This window comes from Solenopsis invicta, chromosome 12 (genome assembly GCF_016802725.1).
Source record: "Solenopsis invicta isolate M01_SB chromosome 12, UNIL_Sinv_3.0, whole genome shotgun sequence".
Taxonomy (NCBI): domain Eukaryota; kingdom Metazoa; phylum Arthropoda; class Insecta; order Hymenoptera; family Formicidae; genus Solenopsis; species Solenopsis invicta.
The window spans coordinates 16,525,465-16,548,165 of record NC_052675.1 but is presented as its reverse complement, the minus strand read 5'-3'; the positions used below and the strand labels follow the sequence as shown (position 1 = coordinate 16,548,165).

The following is a 22,701-nucleotide window of genomic DNA, read 5'->3' as shown; positions in this document are numbered from 1 at the left end:
AGGACAGAAATGCCTAGCCATGAATTGTGCTGAATTTGCACGAGTATCGAAGCAATTTCAAGACGCATGCTCCCTTCGTGCATTATGATCAATAATTATTCAAAAAACGGTAACGTGAACTTAAATTAAATACAAATTTAAGTTTAACAAGTTTTTTTCTGTTAACTTAATTACAATAAACTCGCAAATTGCATAATAGGTCAGGTAAAAATTTCATGAATTTTTTGTGCAGTTACTGGACAGTTATATTAACTTCTGTTTAATAACTGAAAAATAAAACTACTTGAGATTTCACTCAAAGATTTCAGAATTCAAAATGTAATTCTTTCATGACATAAACTTCTTAAGCAATCAATTAGTAAATCTTTTATCGATTTTCATGCAAGAGAAACGCATTCGGATGTACAAAAATTAGGATAGACTAAAGCTGAAATAAATTTTAATTGCATTTAAGCACACAGAAATTGGGTCAATTAAAAAAAAAAGAAATTTAATCATTTATAAAAAATTTATTTAGAATTCGTTTCTTTGCACCACTTCACTTTGTTTTAATATTAATTCGCTAATTCTATTGACAAAATTATTTGTACGATTTGTTCATATACGAGATCTTTTTCTTTCTAGATAATATTATTACATTATGCATATATTTAAATGTCGCGTCCAATATCTTAAACGCAAATGCAAACTTAAAAATAATAAAGCTGATAAGATAAATCTTTTAAACCGTAAAATCCATATGCAAAAAGTAATAAATAATTTAACTGAAATAGATACAAAAGATTATTACAATAGAAAATATTCAAGAAAAAAATTGGAAAAGTTTTTAAGCACACTGATAAGTTAATATTGAATACATATCTTCATGCATAAAATTCGTAAAGGTCATTGCACTTAAATAATTTAACGAGGGAATAAAAATGTGAAAAGGGATTAAAGAACAAAAGTAGATACAGATCGAAGAACATGCAAAGATCGACTAATAAAAAGAAATACGATTAATTATCTAATATTTATCTAAACGCATTCTTTATTTTACTTGTTCAACAATCTTTCACAGATCTGTCTTCAAAACATCGGTACTCCTGGATTTCATTTGAATAAATCATAGATTTTCGGGAAATATTGATTTACAAAGACTGTGTCCGCTAGGACTTTCTTCAAGTACGAATCACGCGTTCGTCAATAAGTTACACGTTCAGTCTATTATTTACGTCGTTAGGATAAGGTTCAATTTGAGAAGATACACTGACAACTGTTACTGTGAATATGGAATACATTTATATAATAGCAATTTTACAATTGCATCTGTTGTGTCTTATAATTGCAAAATACTTCATAAGACTAATGAACCGACGAAGATTCATACTTGCAATATATACATTATTTTATATATCTGCAATTAATATTGTGCTACTTGAGATAATTAATGAAAGGATTAATAAAATGTCATTATCAGAAATTTTAAAAGTTCCAAACGTTATTTTAGTATGGAATAACAGAACTGTACTTTTTGAAAAATTAAAAACGAACTATTATCTTAGATAAAAACCGCGGTGAGTGAATCTTGAATTGATATTTTTCTTGATTGATACTTGAATTAATGAAAAGAAAATTGGATACGTATTTTGTGTACTTACGTTTAAATTAATTTTATTTGCATGGAAAGAACAGTTTTGCTAAAGTAACTAAAACTTTAGCTGCATACTGATCTGAAATTAATTTTGTTAGATCGTCAAACGTTCAAGTTATAGTTGTTAGAATGTCAAAACTTTTTGTAGCATTGTTCATTATGTTTAAACGCTCATTACAGGGCGTTTATTTTAATGATCTGAAAAATTTATTTTCAAATCTGTATTTTGCTAAATTTTTAGATACTTTAACAAAATCGTTTGTGAAAATTAAAATAATGATCAATTAATTGAAATAAATGATACAATTCATTTCTATAACAATACCTTGTTTCAGAATTGTTTATTAATTGTATGTCAATTTAAGACTTTTAAAAATTAATGTTTTAATATTTGTGTACAGAATTTGTTTTAGACGACGATTGACGTGCTGCGCAATCAAATTTAGCATGTTTGTACCACAGACAGATAACATAACATAAAACTATGTGACTATTACAAGTACAAAAAACAAATACATTTTCCAAAATTGCGCAGCTCTTGATAAAATTATCTTTAATTTTTTGGAAACATGAACGCAAAGCGCGAGATTGCGTCTTCTAAGAATCTCCGGAATCGTTAACTGCTATTAACGATATTATTGATAGACTCTATAATAGAAAATAATAAGCATTATAAACAATAACAAAGTATTAAACGATGCTTGCATTTTATCTTGCTGATAAAATTTACAGTTTTTATATTCGCTAATAATTAATTTAAATATATAATGCTGAAATTATAATAAAGTTTTTAGAGGTTTTAATGAAGTAAGATAACATAGAAAGAATCTTTGGAAAAATTTTTAAGTAACCGGTGAGTCTTAAATTGATACTTTCTTACACGAGAAGAAATGTCGAGCGTGTTTTAATTGAGAAATTTATTTCAAAGGTAGGAAATTAAAAACGGAGATAGGTCCAAATTGTACTGTGTACCAAGCCAACGATAAAAAAGTAAATTGGAAGTGCATTTATTTTAATAGCGATATTTAGCCTGATACGTATAAGATACGTCCATCTGTAATTTTCCTGTACACACAAATTATTACAGTCCTGCTTTCGACAGATACTTTTTCAGATTTTCTAAATAGACAAATTCGAGAAGCAATTGTTGCAGTTTAAAATTTCGCATTTTAGTGTCCAAAGGTAAAGTATAGTTAAACGCGAGCGATCGCACGGAAAGAACATTTTTACTAAAATATAGATCTGAGAATAATTATGTTGAACTATTAAAAAATTTATGTTAGACGTTTAAGCTGGTTACTAAAATGTCAAAATTTTATGCAGCAGCATTATTATGTTTAAACGTCTTAATTATTTTGATAGTCTAACATAAAATTATTTTCTGCTTTATGTCTAACTAAATTTTTAGATACTACAATAAAATTGTTCTTTCCGTGCACACTCGAACGTTTCAAATTTTAATCGACAATTTCTAGAAGACATTAATGTGAAAAAAATTATGTTTTCTAGAACTCCTCAAAGTTTGCATAATCGAATAGTCAACTGTGATGATTAATAGCCTCATGTGTTAAATATAATATGAGACCTATAGTTTCTCTATAAGTCTTCAATCTTATTATAGACATGGAATTTATAGACACAGAATGACATTACCTGGATGCGAATTTTTCATTACGCTTTCAATATGGTATTCTTTGCTAATATGGCTAATATTTTGGTCTCAGTTTATGCAATCTTTATTTATAAATAAGCATGATAACAGAACTGCAAAGAAGCTTTTTTTTAAAAGAATCTTTGATCGGTGAGTAAATCTTTGATTATTTTTACGTATAGAATTTGAAACGTGTTAAAAATTGGCAACAGAATTTAATGTAACCGAAGCAAATTTCAAACAGATTCATTAAAAATATTTAAAATACATTTAATGTAAATTTAATGTTGTCAAAAAATGCATTAAATTTTATTTTACACTAATGTACATTAAATTTAATATGTAATTTAAAAATACTAGATTGATTACAAAATAAAAACAGTCGTTTCGAAGTTTTATAACTTAAAAATATTAGACTGATTACGAAATAAAAATAGACGTTTTAAAATTTTAAATACATCTAAAGTTTTTTTTTATATTTGCTACCATATACTTGCATATTATTAGATTTATACATACTTAAGAACATGCTTTATTTGTATTCAGGATCTTCTAGAATAAAATATTCAAGAAGATTTTTAAGTGGAACATTTTTAACCGACTGTAAGTAAATGTTGACTTAACACTTTCGTGCGTGAAACGAATTTTTGAACGTTTGTTGAATGTAATAATATTATAGTAATATTTTTTGTTTACAGTGTCAATGTCATTGTTAATTTGAATTATTGAAATAATTTGAAGCAATAACGATTGACAACGAAATGGATGAAAATGACGAAATGAAGGCATTAGATATCGTTATTATTCTTTTGTTTGTACTCAATTTCTTGACCCATCATTGGTTTTGGTATGGTTTTATTCTTTAACAATTGGTTTATAAGTGACAGAATTGGTTAAACTGCTTAAATGACCTAATCCATGGTCAAAGATAATAATTGGAAATATTCAAAAAGGATTAAAAAATTTTCCAAGCGACTGGTAAGTTAATATTAAATCTTAATCGTTACTTTTCTGCTTTTAATTAGGGTTGAGAAAAATATTAAGTGTTTAAAATTCCTTCAAAGATATGTAACTGAGAAATATTCGGAAAAGTTTTTACATATGTGATATTTACATATGTGAAATAGAGTCATGCATTCAGTGGTTTTGATTCGTGGCAGCTAGTGAACGAAAAAATTTTTTCATTTCTGCAGCAATACGTCATCTGTTGCACGTTCATTTTATTCATACAACAATCCGTTGCAATTCTGTTTTTCAACTCGATACTCTCACGATTCATTTAGGAAAAGTTGTACGAAACAACGGTTCGTGTGTGCGAGAATTCGTATGTTGCGTTCGATTTTTCGAACGAAAAATGTAAATATAAAAATAGAAATAGATAACGATCATTTCGAAATATTATGAAGCTTCTATCGGTAGAATACTCGTCGTACGAATCTTGAGAAAATATTGACGGTTGTGTTTGTCCGCTGGAATTCTTTGAAAATTAATCGAGTCATCGATAAAGGTAACAAATTATGCTTAGTATGTTTGATAACCTAAAAAATATAATAGTCTTCCTAAGTTTGGTCTTATAGGACGTTAACGAATGGAATATCAAAATTATAATATTGAAAAAAAATTGCAAATACTCCATAATGATAAATTAATGACATTTTACTAAAAGTAATAAAATTTTGATAAAATCACTGATGAAAATGTTCCAAAATGAATATAATTCAACAAAATTTCATCAATATTTTATTAAAATTTTTCCATCAAGGATTTAATTACATTTCTTGATTTTGTGCGAGAGAAGAAATTAAGATAAATTAAAAATGGGAGACATTCAAATTGTGCTTGTGTGTGGATATAAGAAAATTAATTGAAAGAAATGTGACCATTCATTTTGGCAACGTCGCCTCACTGTATAGATGATTTTATTTATACACCATTTCGCTACAATTCACCTTTTGAAATTAGTGGAATCCATTTATAGTGGCTTTGAAAGATTAAGTTGCTATTCTCAGACGAATTCGAAGTTATTTCGTTCAGTTTTTCTCCATCAAAAAAGTAAATTCTTCATTTTCAACATTAAATACTGGAGGTTTAAATTTTATAGGAAATTAAATTTCTATTAAACTAAGGCTTATCTAAAATTAAAAAATGGAGTTTATTTATTTACAATCTAACTTGTAGGGAAATGTTCTCTATTAAACAGCTAATACCTAAATCTAAGGTTTCGAAGAGAAGCAGTCAATTTCAAACTCGTCGAAGAATACATTATAACGATTCTCCTATTTTCCGAATTCTTATTTCACCTTATATTCACTTTCCATTCTCTTTCCTTTATTGCTCGGAGGTAACGGCAGTATGCGAAACACATTGAGATGTTTATGATGTTAATCCTTGGGTTTGATATATCCGTTAGATGCTTCGAGATTTTGATAGAATAACGTTATCATTTTCAATTGTATACTCAGTCAAGCAAAAAGAGAAGACCGTAGGTCAAGATGACGATGCGGACTCGAAATAGCACATTGAAAAAGTTATACAAAATCAGAGCTAATAACGGCTTCCTAACTAAGTTGGTATTCGACGGACAGTGTCTAAGAGGTAGTAGCAGCGATGCTTTCTTAATGTGGTCAATATGGTTCCCTAGCTTCTTCTTCTTCTTCTTTTTCTCACCTAATCAGTTCTTCCGTCCGCCACGTCTTTTCATCGAGGACGTACACTGAGGGCAGTACCACTTTCCCTTAGGTGGCGCAGTGATTCCCACGCATGGATAATGGAACCATTCAAAGGGGCACTAAAAGTAATCGTTATAAATCTTCTATCCGCTTGTAATACATTCTGAAAACGTCGACGTGTCTTACATCTGAATTATCGCAAGCAACCATGTCGCCATACGACACTTGATTGCATATGCAGTAGCGCGGCTCGTTCGGATCATACGTCCAATCCGGATTATCCGGGTCCACTACTTGCGTAGTTGTGGTAACTACCGGTGGCGACACGGGCTGTTGCACCGTAGTTGCGATTACGCTCGAACTCGGTACGGTAGCTGTTACTTTTCTGGAATTCGTGATAAAAATGTGTTATTTAGGTAATTACCTAAATAACAGAGGAAATTTTTTTACAAAATAAAATTAAAAAATTATAAAACATCCCTAATTTAATAGAGATCTCAAAATATCTAACCGCATTGTCTTTTAATTAAAAACATTTTAGGAGTATCTGATTTAACCCTGAAATGCTATTGTGGTGAATTTTCATCTAACAATAACTAATTCCGTTTTTTGTAATTAAAATTTTGATAGTTTAAAACATTTAATAAAATCTTTTACATTAAAATAGTATTAGTTCAGTTATTCTAACTAAAAGTGTTAGAATAACTGCAACTTATAAAAAGTAAACATAAAAAATTATAAAAAAATTCTTATACTTGGATAAATTTTCTTATCTCCACAGTAGCGTTAATGTGAAAAAGATATGAGATATTTCAGGATTAAAATTAATTAATTTCTAATTCAAATTATTAAAACTTTTAGAGAATTTATCAATAAAAGGCAATCGCTGTTCGCTTCTTCTCTTTACACATACTTTTTATGCTTCTTTGTGGTTTCCTGGATGGCAGCGATGGCGGTTTGCGCCGCACCGGCCAGTTCCCTGCTGAATTCCGCGGCATGTACGCCACCGGTATTAATGGCCTCATAACTCGCCTTCAGACTGGCCGAACGTCTGCCCTGCTGCATTGATTGCGTGGCCGCGATCGCCTGAGACGCGGCTGCTGCGATAGCGTTACCACCGGCGCCGATATGGCCGAGATTATAGCACACCGACCCTACGGAATTAGCAATCGCTGCCGGAGCCGGCGCGACACTACTCGCCGCGATAATAGGTGTGGAATTCGCTGACGCCGGTCGTGATTCCGGTAGACTCGTTGCTGCCGGTATCTTCTCAATTGCCAGCCTCTTCTCGACCGACGTGGAAGATGCATTCGAATCCCGTCGCTTCTCCGACCGAGCTGAAATTAACATAAAATTTAGACACAATCTAAGACCATATTACATACGTTTAGAGATTGTTATGTATTGATATATTCCATTTGCAATAAGCTTATAATATTAATTTTATAGATCACTCACATTCTGGAATGTCTTTATAATGTTTTCGTGTTTAATATATCTTTAAAATTAACATAATCTTTCATCTTTAAAAGTTGAAAATCATTTGAATTAAATGTGAATAAAAAAATTTGCATTATTAGGGATATTATACTTACAATGGCTGTGATTGTCCCGCGTTCTGCTTGGAGTAAAACTATAACGATTTTCCTTTTGACTGCTATTCGTGGGTGGCTGGTCCAATTCCAAAGATCTCTTCTCCAGAATCTCGGTGATGCCTTTATTGTCTGCCTCTAGTTCCATCTTGAACTTGTGCAGCTCCTGATCGAGCCTCCTCAGGTACCTGTCTACCAAATCGTACATCTGATTGGCTAGGTGCACCTTCTCATCGGCATCCTCCAAAGTCTTGTAGTACTCTTTTCTAATAGCTTCGTATTCTGCCTCCTTTTCACTGGGCTTCATCTTCTTAGCATTGCAAAAGAAAGTCTTCACTTTCTTTTCCAGGCTATCCATGGAATCTAAAAATAGATTTAACGTCAACCTCTATTTCTGTTTTACTTATTATAACTATAATTTTATTATTATTTTTAATTGTGTTCTGTATATAATTCAGGTACATACTTTGTACACCTAGATCCATTTCCCTCATTTCGGTAAATCGGTCCCTTAGCTCTTGTGGAAGATGCTCGATCACTGAAACCATAAAATGAATATTAGGAGAAATTATTACATTAAATGTTAATTTTAATATATAATGTAACCATTTCTGAATTATTTGCATATTATTTCTCACAAATTGTTATATCTTATTCCTATGTAAATCTGTAATGAATACAACTTTTCATTACATGATCTTATACAAACTCTTTCGTTTTATTTATATTCTCAAACATTAAATTCTTATCAAAATTAGTACTCTTTAAATATTTTACTCTAATACAATATTTTATTATTATTTATTCTCAAATTGTATTAACAAAAAATACATTGTTAACATTGTACATTGGAACTGTGTACATTGGAATTGTACAATTCTAAAGGAGGAAGGATTTTCAATGAATTTTTAATTAATTCTGGAAAGACATGAAGACAATGAAATTCAGCCAGTGACCCGCGGATTTAAATAATAATTTATTAATTTCTCTTTTTTTCTCTCTCAGCAACGGGAGGCAATGTGCATTTTGCCGTCTCGACAAAACACCGCGCCTAACCTCTCGGCGCGGGGTCGCGTCGCCAAGCGAGCGCGACCTCGCCGTCGCATTACACGGCGATCGCGGACATCCGTCGCGATCGGCGCGCAAAAGGAGGCGCGGGTACGCGGAACGCAAACAAAAATGGCTGCGTGTGTCGCGGGTCGTTGGATCGCGGCCGTCCTAGGTTAGCCGCGCGCCACGAGAGGAGGTTAGGATCCCGCGGGCAAGCCGTGCGCGCTGTTTCTCGTACGCACTTTCGACGTAATCCTCGAGGTAGAGCATCTTCCCGCGCCGCCGATCGTCCGCGATTGATGTACTTGACTAGTATCCGCCGCACGTCGCCGGGTAGCCGCCGAGTTCCGCGGGAATTCGCAGGGAAACGCGCCACCCGATCGAGAGCGTGTCCGTGCGCGTCCGACCCCTCCGCATCCGTATCTTCGAGAGCACTTTCAACGCGCTTCTCGGTTTCCTCGGACTCGCCAGAGGCATTCAGTTAGGATTTCCGGGGAAGTGCGATCGCCGCTACGACAAGATTTGTCGAGTGACAATACGGTTTGGGCAAGGAAGTTTCGATTCGAGATTATTTGGAACATCGTTGTCTCGTATAGTTCGCCATATTGTGCCGTATTGTGCGAGCCGCGAGGGATGTCAGGAACGTAACTTGCGGACCCATGCCCGAATCAAGGAGATATTGAATCCGCGACGCTCTTTTGCTCGCCTTCCCTAATTAAATCCGGCCGATTACGAAGAATTCCCGATCATCAATTTACATGTTTAATATTGGAACGCATTTAAAATAATTTAATTTTTAACTTTAACTAATTATTTTTCAAACACAAATTTTAATTTATTTTTTTTCTAAATTAAAAATTTACGTAAACAAGATAAAAAGAAAAATGTATTTTTATATAAAAAACAATATTTTTTATTATTTAACATGAAGTTTTTTTTTCTCGCACAATTTATTCTTTAAATTTATATTTTTGTATTTTTACTAAATTTATTCTTAATTCTCGAAAAATGTATAGCGCGTTTCAGAATTTGTATATACTCACAAATCAGTGTTTTCAAGTTTCCTGTTAATTAAATTTTAATTAACTTTAGAGTACTATTCATATTTTTTTGACAATATTTCTCTAGATAAAAATTCATCCACATAATTAAAAATTATTTTATATTTTTAAGAATTTGTTTACATTTTTTTCTGCTTTATAGATTGCTAGATGTTAGAATAACTAAATAAACTAACGCTATTTTAAATGTAAAAGAAATTGTATTAAATATTTTCAATTATCACTATTTTAATAACAAAAATTAAATATTACACTTGAATTAGTTTTACATCGGTGAAAATTTATCTACAGTAGTACTCTAGGATTAAATTTTTTGGAAGATTTATTCTATATTATATAAAAAAACTAATATTTTTTTTAGCACGATGATACGACGAAGTCCAACTCGGATAGAAATGAGACTGGACGATCTGCAAGTATATGAGGAGATAAGAAAGGCGCACGAATCCAAAAAGGATCCTGAAAGAAAAGTATCGTCCATGAATCCGCCCACATGGGGTGGCAAGATTCCTCAGAGCGAGATCCAGGAACGCATCGGTTATTTACCACAACATCCGTCCACGCACAATCGAACCGCAACGTAGCAGTCGATTCGGGATACGAATCATAGCATAGATGAACAGCAGTTAAATTATGCATTCCAACATTATTTTAATTTGGAAAAAATTCGGCACATTTATACAAATATAATTTATGTACAATGTATTTAAAATGCTATTTTTTTTATTTAGTAAATCCAGTCTCCGTGATTAATTACGCCGGTTATGATCAAGAAATCATAATCCTATAAAGTTTTTTTACAGTATACGACTTATCTATATTTACAAAATGTGTGATAGCTATGTGTGAAATATACAAGGTTAATGGACGATATCCACATTCTTCTTTTTTTTCTTCATCTTTATCGGCATAGGTCCTGGCATTTTGAATACAGTGCTAGAAAAAATTCAATAATAAATTAATTATTGTTTCTAATACACAAAATGTGTAATTAATATATTAGTATAATTAATATATTAGCTACAAAAATACATACTGACAAGTGGTGCATATTGGACTGAACTTGCAGAAGACTAGAAAAAAGATGATTGATATTAATATAAATATAAATTAATATAAATAAGTTTTAACACACTACTAAATATCATTATTTAATGTTTTATGTTTTTTTACATTTAATATTGATTAAAATACTTTTTTATATTACTGATTAGATATAACTTTACACTTACTTGATAAACATATAGAACAGACATATCCAATATCGATAAGTTCCTGATGACAAAAACATGCTGCTCTATAATCCACTTTTACTGGCGGAGGAAGAACTAATTTTAATCTAACACTGGGATCTGGCAGGAAAACCCACTAAATAAAAAAAAAATTAGTCACAATGAACATAATTACATTTGCAATTGTAATAAAGCACAAACAATTTACCAATAAATACTGCAGCAATCCAGCAAGCTGTGGTACCTTCAAATAATTGCCCCCACTGATGTCGCAGCCCTGTTGCAAGAGTGTTAGCTCCTGATCCAGACTGCATACATCCAAAATGACATTCTGGAAGCAGTCAAATGAATCTTTTTGCATTGCAAATCATCAATTCTGTTATTATAATATAAAAATTTAATAGATAAAAACCATTCTCTGTGCTGTGAAGAATATGTTCATGTAGTTCATGTACTGAGTTGCTGAGTCGTTACTGGCGGTAATGACCAGTATTCTAGGATGTAGCTTCTGGCCAGCAACTTTTTCTCTTTCTAACCGAGCTATATAACACAATGCCATACTGAGTGCACCAGAAATGAGACTCTCGGTGTTCAATGGAGCATCCATGGGGATTTCGTTGATGAATTGCTGCAATTGCTGACGCACTGTACGTTCCACCATGGTAAACTTTTCATATTGCCCATCCATCTGCCTTATTTCCACTGCGTTCTCACAAGGATAAAGGAATCTAGCACTGTGACTGTGGCATGCCATTATAGCCAATTCATTATTGGACGACTGCATAAGATGAGCATTGGCAAAGACAATTGTGGAGTCTAAACACTGTGACAGTATCTTTGTTTCTTGTTTTACTATCCGCTGCATAGGATTGACATCAAAAACGATTACTAGCAAGCTCGTCTCTATTTCTGAAAATTTACAAATAGATACATAAACAGAGATTAATAAATAAATAATTGCAATTTAATTTTACAAAATTAGTAGCTCAAATGTGTATATAGAAATGTTAATGTACCAGTCGACATTTTGCTAGAATTATTTCCTTTTTTTAAATAACTTTCTTTCTAATTAAAAAATTTCTTTATTTTAATTATTGCAAATATTCTGTTATTCATTCCAATTACGTATACAAATAATTAGAGGTTAAAAATAAACAAATATCACGTTTAACTTCTACTGCACCAGAAAAAAAACCAAGTTGAGAGCAACTGAAAAAACTCGAAACTCCCGTACACTAGCGACGCATATCTATTTTGGCCGGAGTGTGAACTAAAAGTCACATCCATTTTGCGACCCGCCGTTAAAAACAGTATTTTGTGAAATGGATGTGGGTTGTTATCCATGCTAACATCTATTTTGCTGTCGTTAAATCATTTGTTGTAAAATAGGGGAAAGTAGGTAAATTGCACGCACCTAAGGAAAATTTATTTTTCTTAAAATTAAATAAGGTAAAAATGAAAATGTTTTCTAAATCGAAAAAGATTTTTTTTTCTTTGTGAAACTAGCTAGGATACTATTGTAGAATTTTATTATATTTTAATCGTGAAAGCGTCAGCTTCAAATAGGTTTTTCTCAAAAAATTTTTTTTGGAAGTTTCCAAACGGTCATCCATCCAAGTTGTGACTTTAGTCAATGTTGTTTAATCTTTGTGATCGCTGCAAACTGATCCTTCGTGATGACCTCTGTGAATACTTTTATCTAATAATACGCATATGTACAATAATTGAATTAAATATGAAAAAATTCTTATTATTTTATTTTAAATTGTTATTCCAAATAATTATGTAAAATAAATAAAAACTGAAACAATTTGTAAATAGATTTTAAAATAAATAATAATTGAAAACTAAATAATTCAAATATTAAATAAATATAATTTTATAGATAAAAAATAAATATAAAAATTAATATTAAATAAATATTAAATAAACATTTACAAAACGTTTACTAAAATAATTTTCTTATATGAGTATTTCAAGAAAAATAAATATTTATAAAATATTAAATAAATTTCAAACAATGTGTTTAAGGACTTTCAAAATTTAAACAAATATTCAATAAACGGGCTAGTAAGAGTCTGCGCGGGTTTTGGAGCGCAATAAACCATTAATGTCCAAATAATTAATAATTATTTGGACATTAATGGTTTATTGCGCTCCAAAACTAACTAGCCCGTTTATTTGTTTATTAAATAAATGTTAGAAAAATATTTACTGAAAATCTTTGACTAAATAAATTAATGAAAAATAAATGTTTACATAATAATAAATAAATGTATGATATACATATACTTATATTATGATATATACTTATATAAAAAAAATTTATATATACGTATATGTAAATTTATAAAATTAGTTTTCAAAACAATGTTATAAGTAAATACACATAAAAATATTTTATTTAATAGATTAATTTTTTATTATTATGTATTTTTATATACGTGACTGTATTTGTTAATTAAATATATTATTAAAACATTTAATGTTTTTAATTATACTTAATTGAATTATGTGAACAGCTATGTAAATTAAGCAACAATTACCAGCAACAAATATTAGGATCTCAATTGTGTATTTCGGAACTCATCCATGGTTTATAAACGTGTCCATCAGCTTCTTTGCTAGGCATATATGTGAAGAAAGTTCTTTTGAATGATGCGGACGGAAATTTTCCATGTTCCATTGTAATCCACATCGTACGACCGTAAGAGACGCGTCTTTTACGTATTTTGCTGTGGAATATCGCCTTGATCTTTTTAATCTGCTCAAAAAACACGTTAATAATTAGTTATTCTAAATTAGAAAATAAACAATTAATTTAAGACTTAATAAATGATTGAAGAAATTGTTTTTTATCATTTTAAATCCAAAACTAATTGTCGAAGAATTGATATCCCAGGCAGAACACAATCATATTTATAAAAGATTTAAAAAATATTTATAATAATTATTTGAATATTTTATAAATATATTTGCAAAAATATTTCATAAATTTTGTCTGCTGTCTAGGACCAAGAATGATTAAAAATAGAGAAAAATATAAAAGAATTGATAAGTATAATGGATTTAAAAAGTATCAAATTTTAATATCGCAATATCATAGATTTAAAAACAGCATTTTTGGGCGATTTTTAATTTACACCAAGAAACTTCATAAAAATTCGTAAAAATTGTAAGGTTTGATGTTTACGTCCGTATACAAATAAACAATCAGTAAATTATTTATTAAAATATCGATCTAAAAAAGAGCTGTAAAATGCTGTTTGGAAAATTTTACTACATCATTTTATACGAAATTACATTCTCTTGAAAATTGCCTATTTTTGAAGAGCAAAATAGGTGATATTTTAATTTTGTTATCGAGTATATATATGTGATTCCTGTATTTAAATTTTCAAATAATAAAAGTAACAACTGTTAGTCAACCTTTTTCTTCATCCTCTTGACTTGATCATAAGTCAACCTTCTCAGTTGAAATTTTGTCATATGCAGTGATGGTTTTTTGATCTCGATTGATATTTGTGTATCCATTAAATTCCAAGTCGCTTTAGTTGCGTGCATCAACTTTCCTAAGAAAACAGGGAAAAAAAGAAATAAGTAAAAATTAGTATAAAACGATAAAAAATAAAAGAACAAGATCTTAATTCTAATTCTGCCATCAAAGTACTTTTGTCAGTTTCCGTGAAAACAACACCTTCCCTGAACATGATCCAATTTTGAAGCTGTGGCATTAAATAACATTTCGGTAACTTGGCGAATGTAAAACCTTCAGCAGCCATTTTCTTTAATTCGGTCTAATATTTTAGATAAATATATATATTTTTAGATTATAATTTCTTCTTTTTTAAATAATTTGATTAATATTGATATTACATTTATTCATAAAAAAAAATAAATAATATCAATATAAAATTATCAGATTAAAAAGATATCCATAAAAAATACCTTCACAATCTTTAGAAGATCAGATTTGTTGTTTATATATTTCTTATCACCACCGCCATTTATCCGATGACTTCTCTCATCAATCTTCTCTCCTGACTTATCGATCAATTGTCTGTATGACATATTTTGTTGATGGCCTATCTCGCCAACAGCTTCTTTGGAATATTTATTCTTATCACGAATTACTTTACCAACAATTTCTTTATTTGATGCATTTCCTTGATGTCTTATTTTGCTACTGGGTTTCTTGTTCAATGTTTGTAATCTCAGCATCAATTTTGTTTCCACCTTTATACTTGCATGACTTTTTTTTGTATCATCTTTTTCCATCTCAACTTTCTTCATCAATTTCTGCTCGTCGAATGCTTCTCGGTCATTGCAAATTGTCAAATAAGATGCATTTTCCTCGTTCTTATCTCCATAAATTAGCTTAAATGCTTCGTCTCTAGCTTTCTTTCTACGCTCCATTTCTTCTTTTAAGGCGGCATCCTTCTTAGGCAACGGGCCCGGTGGAATAATCATTGGCGACCAATGTCGATGCGGAGCAGCAATTTGTAAAATATCTTCCTTGCTAGATGAGGGTGTTTGGAACGGCGTGGCCATTTGCAGGCCATCTACTATCTGCTGAGGTGACGACATAGACACATCTTCTGCCACACCTGCTATACAGTATTTGATCTCGTCTTCCATATCTTCCCGCGACACTCTCTTAACGTCCGATATAATGAAACTCTTCTCCTCTATCATCGGTTTCGAGATATCGACAATATGCATGAAAGATTGCTTTTTCAAAGCCTTCAGTTTTTGTTGACGTTCCTTCCATTTAGTTCTTTCTTCATTTCGTTCCACAATCTTTCTCTCATATTTACATTCACATACAGGCTTTACTACCTTCAATCTTCGAGGTCTACAATAATCGATATAATATTCTATAATATATAAACAGCTCACTAATATTATTAATCATATTTAAATGATAGGTTAGAAATGAAATATTCGACATTAAATTAATATTAAAATTATTGAAATTATTGAAAATTTAATACTGCAGATTTGAAGTTACTAAATGAACTAATATATTAATATATTGCCAAGAGATTTACGGATTGTCTCTGCGTTTTGATTTGTTGTCAAAGTTTTGTAAACATTGCAATTTACCATAAATCTCTTAACATTCTTGAAGAGAATACTCGTGCGAGCCTTGAAAGCATAAAATATTTAATAACTTTAGTAATTACGTATTTGTTAGGTTAATGTTTTTATACTAACTTTGGACTTCGACCAATTTTCTTGCAGGACGTCCAGCAAGGAGCGTTATCGTCACGCTGCGTAAAATAATCCATCAATGCTTTATCTTTTAAAGCTATCTTCCATCTTTCCTCCGGCGATTTAGACTCCATTAATTTCTTTCGAATCTCTTCAAGCTCTTTCTTTTGATCGCGGACTTCTTTTGTGACGACGTTATTACAATTGCACGATTTCGGCTTTTTTCGTATTTTCTCTACCAAACTTTTGGGTCCGGAATATTTTTCTATCAGCTTCGATATTTTATCTGCAGATTCGCTAACACATGTATCGTATGGTGATTTGAGAATATCATATTCTGGAATGTATTCGTCGCTTCTTCGGGGACTAATGGGTGGCGTGACGTAAAGAACACCGTCAATAATCCTATTCTTTTCTTCCAATTTCCTAGTTCGTCTCTCGTTTATCTTCTCCAGACCACCTACATTATACATAAGAATTTTTTTCTTATTTCTGTTCTCTCTACATTGACATAGTCGTCCTCCAGGATCAACAGCCATCGTCTCCAGAGGATAATCCGGCTCGCAGAGATAAACCAGAGTCTTTTTCGCCGGAAGTTCCTGCTCCGATTTTGTTCTCCATCCGCAAGGTTCTTTTGAGATTTTACGACTCTTTTCTTCGTCAGCTAAAGCATCAACTATTTCTTCAGTTTTCTCTTCTGAAGTATTATAGCGACTAATTGCTGCCAACTCTTCTGGAAGAACTACTGGTTTAATGTCACCTAAAAGTCCATTAGACTTAAACATATTCTTTAACCTCGCCATTTCTCGCTTGCGATTTTCAATCTCCTCAGTTTCGTTTATTGCATCTTTCATTTTATTCTTCTTTGTGAAAATTCTACGTTTAGTCTTATTAAATTTGTTAAATTGTTTAGTTGAATTATTATGTACTGGATTATTAGGTGACTTTATTTGTTGCTTCTTTTCCGTTTTAAATATTGTCGAAGATTCAAAAATTGTATTCAACGATTTTGTATCTCTTTTGTTAATTGTAATTTCTTTTAATGATATCGGTTCTTTTTTCTTTTCCTTCATATCTCTTATCTCTTTTTTTTCATTACTTTTCTGACTTTTTTTTTTAATTTTCTTTGATGAACTTAAGATTTCTTTATTAATTTCCTGACTTGTAGTATTATTTTTTATTTTCTTAAGTTCCTTCAAGGAAGAGATATCATTTTGTGTTTCTTGTGTTTTTGATGGCTGATTGCGTTTTGTGGCCCATATTGGTGATGTCATTTTCAAAGATGCTTCGTAGTCTGTTATTATTTTTGCCGAGGGCGCAGTTCGCGATATGTTCCAAGGATAGTCATACGCAGGATAAGGATCAGGTATGAACTTATCCCTCTTTCTCTCCATAACGTCCGTTTCAGGAACTTGAGGCTCTTTCTTAATCGCTTCAACAAATTTTGTCTTTTCTTTTACTTCCTCTTCTTCTTCTTGTTTTTCTACTTTTTCTCTTTTCATCTTCATTATTTCCTTCATGAAAGGATTATGCCTGCAGAATTTATCTCCAGGATACGACTTGCAAAAATATGCATCTGACTGATCGAGCCTGTACTTCTTTCCAGGACATAATTCTTCTTCCTTAGGCCAAGGAATGTCTTCTTTGCTCGCAATTTGACTTATATCCTTATCAGCCATTTGTTGAATGGCACACGCACAAGGTGGAACATTCTTGAGCTGAGGAACAGAAGATTCGAGCTTTCGCGGTACATGTACTTTGTCTCTCTGAATACCCGATATGTAATATTGAATTTGCCCAGCATCTCTGACAACATCACTGATAATATTTGTTTTAATCTCATCCTCCGGAGCAACCTCGTTAATTGGTGATCCTGTTGGATTCTGCTCCAAGGATTGCATCGCCATCGGACCGCCGACATTTCTATTATAAATATTATAACTTAAATATTATACTTTATATTTTATTTTGTTAAATCATTAAATTTTTTTTAATTTTTAAAGCTCTATATTTTTTAAGTTTTATAGAGAAAGGATTAAAATATTAGATTTTAAAAGTGTCAAAAAATACAGAGATCAAGAATTTTAAAGAATTTCAGAATCTAAAATTTCAAAATTGGAATAAAAAAACTATGATTCATATTTTCAAGAATTTCAAAATTAATATCAGAATCGCTAACAATTATAATCTACTTAATTGGATTAGTTGAAATTACATAATAAGCGTTATAGATTAGATATCCATTTAATCTAATTTAAAATTTACTATCTAAATTTATAATAATCTCTCACGTATTTTCCTCTTTTTCCTGCGCTACGTTGATTAATATATTATCGATCTTGCTTTGTTGCAATTTTTCATCAAACTTTCTGGTCTGTCGACACGAGCAGCAACTATCGCAAACGGGTCCAGGAAATGCCGATTTTATTGTTGTCTGCACGATCTTAATTAACTCATCAGCTTTTTCCTCTAACTGTCTGTAGTCTTCATCAGCGTTTTGTAGCCACTCTTGCCAATTAATTGACAGATTTTCTCTGCCACTGGGAAAAACCTTTTTCATCTTATCATTGAGTTTCAGTACTGCGAAGAATTTTTCGTCGCTATTGCTAGGTGTTACATCAGCCACTTCCGTGATCTCGTAAATTACAGGACTCTTAGAATGCATGGTGGACACTCCGGATATCACGTAATGAGGGTTCTTCTTTCCCAACCAGGATTTTTGATTCGCTCCTGGCGGTTTTGGAAGGCCTAACATTTTTTTAATAGTTAAAAAAAAATAAAAATTTTACATATAAATTTCTAACATCAATCACTAATTTTAGTATTATTTTTAATATTTATGAACATATTTTTTATTATACTTTTTATTATACTTTTCGTTTTATAATTTCTTATTTTCAATTAAGAAACAGTAATAAGATTGCAATAATTTATACCGTCAATTTTCATAATTTTACGTTTTATAATTTCCTTTTCACTAAGATTCCCAATAAAATCAAATGTTTTGCCATTGTCTGATCGAAAAATGTTGGAAGTTGCTGATTTATTCATTTCCAAGTTCCTCTCTTTTGAAGAATCTGTATGATTAAAGTTTACAAATCCAATAATATTCATTACATCTATTTATAAGTTGATATTTCTTTTAGAAATTTAAATTTATTTATTATGCTATAAAAACATACTAAGTAATCCTTATGTCTAAAAATTTACATATTTAATTTCATTTATTTATTTTTACCTTCTCGATCTAACATAGTTAAAGAAACTTTCTGCAGTTCCTTCATACTGATTTCTCTATGATGTTCAATGGAAATATCTGTCTCCCTTTTTTTAATTTCTGATCTGTCGTTAATAAAAAATTGGTCATATGTGTTCAATGGTAAGATTATTTTTGGAATTGCAATTAGTTTACAACGTTTTCGCCATTTTTGCAAAGCATTTTGATAACCAGCCCAATCAGGACATGTAAATAATTCTTCCTTGTAAGGGCAGATATTTTTTCTCCTGGTAACACATGTTATTAGTTTTGCTAAAATATTATAATAAACATTTAAAGTAATAATATCTATTTATTTTAATAATAAGTAATTGTGAGATAATGATAATTAGTATAATTAATAATAATAATTTAATAAAAATGATAATCAGTGATGGTTAATTAAACTTTTTAATATCTAATATGTAATTAAATTACGTTTCGGTGGCAATTTTGGCATAGTCACTGCTGGCAATCTTTTATGCAATTCTTTCACCGTTTCTGGCAGTGTTAAAAATGCAATGGCTGATAATATTATCCTCTCGTTGCAATCATAAACTTTTTCTATAAATTAAATGTATTATAATTATTATTATTGATTCTAAAAAATTTTTATTAAAAATAAATTTTTAAATTCTTTTTTATTTGCTTTAAAGAAAAATATAATGAGATATACTATATCCCTCTTTGTAGAAATCTTTTCCCGTTAAGATTCTGTAAGTCTCTCGCAGGAAATTGACACTATTCAAGTTGCACGATCTGTGCAATGCTTTTATAGTATTCGGCTTTAATTTGAAGAATGTTGAAATGACGCCAATAGATATCAGTATCGTTTGTGTGCCATATGTCTTTGTCAATTCGTAATCGGTGCGCATTACATTTTCCAGTTTCATCAAATTCTTCATCTACAAATTTATAGAACTTAATTTTTAAGTATGTAGTGCAATTTTATTTTAGTTGAGATCTTTTGAATATTAAGATCCAAAAACAAAACTTTATTTAATCAAAGTAATTTTGCTACTTTAGAAAGAATCATCTTTCATCACGTCTTATTTGAATTTTATTTGTTGAAATCTGTTTAAGATCATTTTTATGTCATACTTGATCCGGGGAAAAATCTTGATACCATCGTGGAAACGTCTTGAATTTTTGTGAATATTTCTTGTCTGCAGAAAAAGGAGAGGAAAATAAATATTTTAATTATTAATATAACAATTTAAGAAATACACAATTATAGAAATTAGGAGTTAATAATAATTATTTTTTAACTAAACTGTTCTCCTTTTCTCAATTATTTTTCTTTTTCAAACAGCCACAATCCATCTAACTTAATTCATTTAATTTTCTCCAGTAATATGTTACTCTTCTACTATACATTTACCATTTGACTATACGTACGTAGAGTAAAAATGTTTACAATTTGTATATAAACTTTCTTTGTGCGCATGCTAATTGTCGTGATAAGATTTAAGAATAATTTGAACGAAATTTACTTCCAAATATTTTTCGTACATTATGTATAAACAAACGACTTAAGAGCTGCAAGTTGTTATCGTAGATACGGTGACATTAAGCATCTTTATCCGATGACGCATAGTAAGATGATAACTAATTGATTGCGTTTTGCTATTACCTATAATACTGTATTCGAACAGCTGCACAAGAAAGTTTTCGATACATTATTCCGTTCGGTATAAAACTAATGTACAATACTATATTGTTGCAAAATAAAACAAAATAAAACCTATCTTACATTTTTTTTAATTTTGATCTTTTTAGTGCTAAAGTTTAAAAATAGTTCTTTTTATTTAAACCATTGTATTCAATTTGCTGACTCGATCCGACTCTGAATCAATATCTGTTCTTTTTAGCTGCATTTTTTGCACAATTTGTTTCTTCTTTTGTAGCTAGAAAGAACAGACGTTGATCGGAGTCGGGTCGAGTCAGCAAATCAAATACACTATAATTTGTTAAACTGATCTTGTATTTTCACTATCAGACGAAATAAAACTTGAACTAGACAAATGATATTAATTATACGAAATATATTAAATAAATTGATTGTGGCTATTTGACAATATTTTTTAAATTTTTTGATTGAATGTAAATTAAAGGATCACTTTTTTTCTTCGCTATTCTTATCGCCTTATTGCTCTCCCTCTGGTGAATTCTTCGTCTTTCTGCCCAAAAGATATCTTTTGCCAATGCAATTTCATCTTCCAGATATTGCTTTTTAAATCGATTATCTCTGGTAATCTGGAAATAACTTAATTCGCTAGTCAATCGTCGTTGCTGGTTTCCTGTGTCCGGCGCTTTTATTTTGGAAGGTTTCTTCTTATCTCGAGAAAATCGGGAAAATTTTGCTTGCATTTTAACCACCGGACACTCGTGCACAGAAGTTATTGCCGTTAGCGAAGTCTTGTAGGGCGGCATTCGTTGATCGTATCGCGAGAGAGGATCGAAACGATCGAGAGAACAGCAAAACCCAAACGGCTTCAACCTCGAACCTTTCTTCAACCATTTTTTTTGGAAAGTATCCAAAATTTTCTTTCTAGACGTCAACAAACTGTTAAATCAAACACAAAGATTATTTATTCAGTTTATGTAAATTATATAAAATTAATTAAGACTAAGAAAATATTTTTCACAATTAAGAGAAGAAACTAATAAAATTAAAATTTAGTAAAATATTCTATTGACTCTACAATTAATAATTTATCTAAATTAACAATTTTTATATGATAAACTGATGGGTTAATTTTAATGGCAATTAATGTTTTACTTTGTACGATGGAGCAAAAGCCGTGTGTTGGAAGCCTTTAAAGAAATTTTAGACATTTTTAAAGTAGAAAACTGAATTGTTCCTCATTGATAAAATAAATTTCTAAATTTATTTTTTTGTAATTAATACTTGTCAATTTACAAATAATTATAAAAAAAATTTGACTAGAATTTAATAGGTTGTGTTTGATCGAATGAAGTTTCGAGTAAATTCAGAAAAAAAGTTCAACTTTATTTTGTTTATATAAGTATAGTCCACTTTAGTTTTATAATTTGTCAGATATACTTCAGGATAGAATTTTATTTATAATTTTTATTGAAGACAGAGAATCCTATTTGTGTAATTTTATATGTATCGTAAACATATAGAAAGTTTCAAATAAAATTTTATCTTGAAATTTGGGAGATCAAGGAAAAATCTTCCAGAATAGTATGCACGTGCGTCATCGATAACTAACATAATCGATCTCGATAAACTCGTGTTTTGATAATATTTAGAGTGTTTCCTGATATATAATATAAATAAATTATGTGTTCTGTTCTTGCTTATATATTAAAATAT

At 30.5% G+C, this 22,701-nt stretch overlaps 4 protein-coding genes and 1 long non-coding RNA gene across 10 annotated transcripts; 2 read left to right on the top strand and 3 right to left on the bottom strand.

Moving 5' to 3' along the window:
- Window positions 1–605: 605 nt before the first annotated feature.
- Window positions 606–3,567, top strand: LOC105196002. Its single transcript, XR_850736.3, has 4 exons — window positions 606–1,556; window positions 2,035–2,486; window positions 2,562–2,815; window positions 3,143–3,567. It is a non-coding gene; the product is annotated as an uncharacterized LOC105196002 (long non-coding RNA).
- Window positions 3,568–4,031: 464 nt separating this feature from the next.
- On the top strand, window positions 4,032–10,529 carry LOC105196004 (anaphase-promoting complex subunit CDC26-like). 5 transcript variants are annotated; one of them, XM_039455965.1, is made up of 2 exons: window positions 4,032–4,262; window positions 10,018–10,527. In XM_039455965.1, exon 2 carries the CDS (start codon window positions 10,022–10,024, stop codon window positions 10,238–10,240), a length of 219 nt encoding a protein of 72 aa, XP_039311899.1. In that variant the 5' UTR covers window positions 4,032–4,262; window positions 10,018–10,021; the 3' UTR covers window positions 10,241–10,527. The 5 variants fall into 5 exon arrangements, with proteins under 5 accessions (XP_039311899.1, XP_011160009.1, XP_011160007.1 ...); XM_011161707.3 differs by lacking the exon at window positions 4,032–4,262 and adding an exon at window positions 4,405–4,791; XM_011161705.3 differs by lacking the exon at window positions 4,032–4,262 and adding an exon at window positions 8,658–8,791 and having other exon boundaries at window positions 10,018–10,529.
- LOC105196005 (inhibitor of growth protein 3) lies at window positions 5,171–9,417 on the bottom strand. 2 transcript variants are annotated; one of them, XM_011161708.3, is made up of 6 exons: window positions 8,838–9,417; window positions 8,012–8,083; window positions 7,549–7,908; window positions 6,867–7,290; window positions 6,140–6,338; window positions 5,171–6,072 (listed from the first exon to the last, which is right to left on the bottom strand). In XM_011161708.3, exons 1-6 carry the CDS (start codon window positions 8,863–8,865, stop codon window positions 5,956–5,958), a joined length of 1,200 nt encoding a protein of 399 aa, XP_011160010.1. In that variant the 5' UTR covers window positions 8,866–9,417; the 3' UTR covers window positions 5,171–5,955. The 2 variants fall into 2 exon arrangements, with proteins under 2 accessions (XP_011160010.1, XP_025989232.1); XM_026133447.2 differs by lacking the exon at window positions 8,838–9,417 and adding an exon at window positions 8,602–8,735.
- LOC105196003 (general transcription factor IIH subunit 3) lies at window positions 10,356–12,123 on the bottom strand. The gene is made up of 6 exons (XM_011161702.3): window positions 11,905–12,123; window positions 11,301–11,797; window positions 11,097–11,219; window positions 10,889–11,024; window positions 10,693–10,729; window positions 10,356–10,592 (listed from the first exon to the last, which is right to left on the bottom strand). Exons 1-6 carry the CDS (start codon window positions 11,912–11,914, stop codon window positions 10,517–10,519), a joined length of 879 nt encoding a protein of 292 aa, XP_011160004.1. The 5' UTR covers window positions 11,915–12,123; the 3' UTR covers window positions 10,356–10,516.
- Window positions 12,124–13,374: 1,251 nt separating this feature from the next.
- Window positions 13,375–22,196, bottom strand: LOC105196040. The gene is made up of 14 exons (XM_039455426.1): window positions 22,141–22,196; window positions 21,432–21,924; window positions 20,992–21,013; window positions 20,460–20,524; window positions 20,035–20,263; window positions 19,797–19,922; window positions 19,341–19,631; window positions 19,039–19,179; window positions 18,394–18,871; window positions 16,106–18,025; window positions 14,837–15,743; window positions 14,559–14,685; window positions 14,318–14,460; window positions 13,375–13,652 (listed from the first exon to the last, which is right to left on the bottom strand). Exons 1-14 carry the CDS (start codon window positions 22,194–22,196, stop codon window positions 13,455–13,457), a joined length of 5,196 nt encoding a protein of 1,731 aa, XP_039311360.1. The 3' UTR covers window positions 13,375–13,454.
- Window positions 22,197–22,701: the final 505 nt, after the last annotated feature.